The sequence below is a fragment of the Bidens hawaiensis genome, unplaced genomic scaffold (assembly GCF_021521415.1).
Source record: "Bidens hawaiensis isolate Kalapana, Puna unplaced genomic scaffold, B.hawaiensis_p1.1 tig00025597_1, whole genome shotgun sequence".
NCBI lineage: Eukaryota > Viridiplantae > Streptophyta > Magnoliopsida > Asterales > Asteraceae > Bidens > Bidens hawaiensis.
The window spans coordinates 166609-169550 of NW_027494096.1; the positions used below are offsets into that span (position 1 = coordinate 166609).

At 34.5% G+C, this 2942-nt stretch overlaps 1 protein-coding gene across 1 annotated transcript; it reads right to left on the bottom strand.

Moving 5' to 3' along the window:
* Window positions 1-638: 638 nt before the first annotated feature.
* Window positions 639-2526, bottom strand: LOC143571856 (uncharacterized). Its single transcript, XM_077057174.1, has 4 exons — window positions 2481-2526; window positions 1344-1477; window positions 1125-1225; window positions 639-1039 (listed from the first exon to the last, which is right to left on the bottom strand). The coding sequence occupies exons 1-4, from the start codon at window positions 2502-2504 to the stop codon at window positions 873-875; spliced, it is 426 nt and encodes a 141-aa protein (XP_076913289.1). The 5' UTR covers window positions 2505-2526; the 3' UTR covers window positions 639-872.
* Between the last annotated feature and the right edge of the window lie 416 nt (window positions 2527-2942).

Below are 2942 nucleotides of genomic sequence, written 5' to 3' on the forward strand. Positions count from 1 at the left end.
TCTCATTTAATTTGAGTCTTAAATTGGGAATTTATAATGAATCTTGTTGATTGGAGTTGAGTATGTTACTTATATAAATATTAGTAAATGGGAGTGATTGTACTGAAGTTGGATGAAAAGTTAATGTTTTGGCCTAACGTATGTGACTAGTTCTAAAAATGGCAGCTAACTTCAAAAAATAGGCTACCAAGGTGTTGTGAATTGTGATAAGGTAAAGTATTTTTAAAGTGGAAGTTCAATTATGGACAAAATAATTTAAAATTAGGAGTATGTTAGGACTCCTCATCTTGGTTTGTATAGTAGATTAGTAGTTAGCAGTTTGTTACAAAATTTTCGTCAAAACTGGTTGAAGCCAACTAAACTTGCAAGTTGCTAGAAATAAGAAAAGGGCAACCAAAATTTTATAACATTCCAACTAAAATTAAAAATTGTGGGTTCAACTACCCCATCAGAGTTGGTCAATTCCTATAGGTTCATCGAATTGTTTTTTCAAAAAATTCGGACATAATTTTAAGAGTAAGCTGTTATAATTTAAAATGAAACTATAGTGTATTCTTTATTCAGAAGACAAAATATATACTTTGAATGAAAATAGCAATAATAATCAAATCACATAGACGAAAATGACAGTTTCTGATTTAAGATTAAAAGATCTTTTATTGTTTTTTGAAAGTCAAACTCATCTAACTATATATAGAAGATTAAACCTTCATTGTTATCAAATCCATTGGAACTATGGAATATCAGCTACAAAAAAGTGGTTTGCTACGGCTACAAAAGCATTCTAACTTGTTTATTTTAACAAACATTTCCATCAGGGTTTAAGGTTTATGCATTATAGCTTGCAAAGCGGAACATGTATATTGAAACTGTTAGATGTCGATTCTTTCATCTCCTAAACTCGTGGAGTCACCTCCAGATATCATATTCATAAATGTTTTACCAGCATGGCCCACAGCCCGGGAAGTCTTCTTGGCCACGTCAGCAACAACCGGCTGTATTGAGATCACAGGAAGGTTTGCTCGTTCCTCAATCATTGCTAGATACGGCACATGTCAAAAGTTATCGAATGTCTATTGTAACAATATTTTCTCACAAATTAATGATATGAGTAGAATGCATACACATAGTTTTTTGTCGAGCCAACGAACCAATTTGTTTGACTCCAGCTTCTGCTGCTTGCACAGCTTGAGCTGACTTGTTTACACCATCAGATATCTCTTGGCTGAGTTCATAAGTTAACATGATGCATTAACTCAGGCTCTCAAGGTTAACAATGAAACATGTGTATGACTGTTATTGAAATATGTAAAATACCAATAAACAAAAGAGAGAATGATAACCTCAAGTCACTGAGCTCGAGGGTAAGATCACTGATTTCCATGCCAGAAAGCCTGATTGCAGCCATGGTACTAGGAAGCTCCTCACGAGCGGTATCTGCTAACTTTGCAACAGCAATTGCAGTTCTACTCATTGCCTGTCGCAAATCACAGTTATGTTTGTTTGACCAAAATACCCCTGGATCTTAGTTTAGTTCCTAATATAATGTGGTTGCAACAAACATAATTATGTGGTGCATTTTTCTATGGTGATAAGCAAAACTAAGTGGGAAAGAAATGACATATGCGGTGCATTTTGCTATGGTGAAGTGGTGATTAAGCAAAATTAAGCGGGCAAGAAATGACATACTTTCATGCAACATCAGTATACAGAAATGAAAACAATGTTATCACCAAACATAGCTGTTAATAGTTATTGTTTTGACATACAACTAGAATACTACAAATGGGTTAAAGATTGTTACAGGGCACTTCATGATAACTCAAATATATGAGGAAAACTAAGATATTAAAGAAATGACACGTGGACATCTAAAACTGTATCAGAGAGTGGCCTGTTTGATGCAAATAGTTAATACAGCTTCATGATATAAATTAATGTATTACCATAAAGTTGGCGGAGTTAACCTCTGTCAGCCACAGCACTGTTACCATAAAGTTTCATGATCACATGCAATAATCGCTATTATTGACACCTAAACCTGGTGCAAATACTTGTATTCTTCCTAATTTCTCCAGAAAACAACGGTTAACATATTACATCATCAAAGAAAGGTCATTTATGAAGGATGTTTGGTCAATGAACTTTTATGCTCAGACTAAACCAATAAAAGCATGCTCTGCTGACAAAGTCCAACAAAAGAAAAGTAAAAAAAGTAAAAAAGAAGTTATCTTTGTGACAAGTCAAACCAAGTCCGTATAACGATTTACATATCTCTTCATAACAAAAGATTGTAAGATGAATGAACCCCTAAATACTACTTAACATTGATTCTACTTGTATTAATAAGCTGCAATCAACCACACATTTAGATGCAACAAAATAGAAACACAAAATGAGCTGTTAACAACTAGAATGCAGCAAACAATTGAGGTATATTGATGAGTGAATATAAAGAATGAAAGGCAAAAACAACTTACATATAGCGCTGGAACAGCTGCCATGACAAAACCTAGAAACGATGCTGTAGCCTGCATACATCAAAATCCAGTTGATTTAATAATTTGTTTCAACATAATAAAAAAATAAAAAAATAAATAATAATTAGTATAAAGGATGAGGCGATGAATGTTAAAAGGAAAAAGGCCTGATGGCTTGAGCTTAATTTCACCGGCAACGGAAACCTAGGGTTTCTAACTTCAACCACAAAATTCTCCGTCTCGTCTTTAGCAGCAGTAGCATTTACACTCTTTGGAAGAGAATTGCAACCAACGCCAAATAAGCCACGGAGCGGTGGTAATTGTGATGTAGCTGTAGATAATAGAGAGAGAGGATGAGTCCGGCGGAGAAAACGAAACTGAGTCGGAATATAATGAGGATACAAGCAGTGGGATTCATTATTGATTTATTTGTAGAAGAGTGGTGTGGTGGTGGTGGTGTTG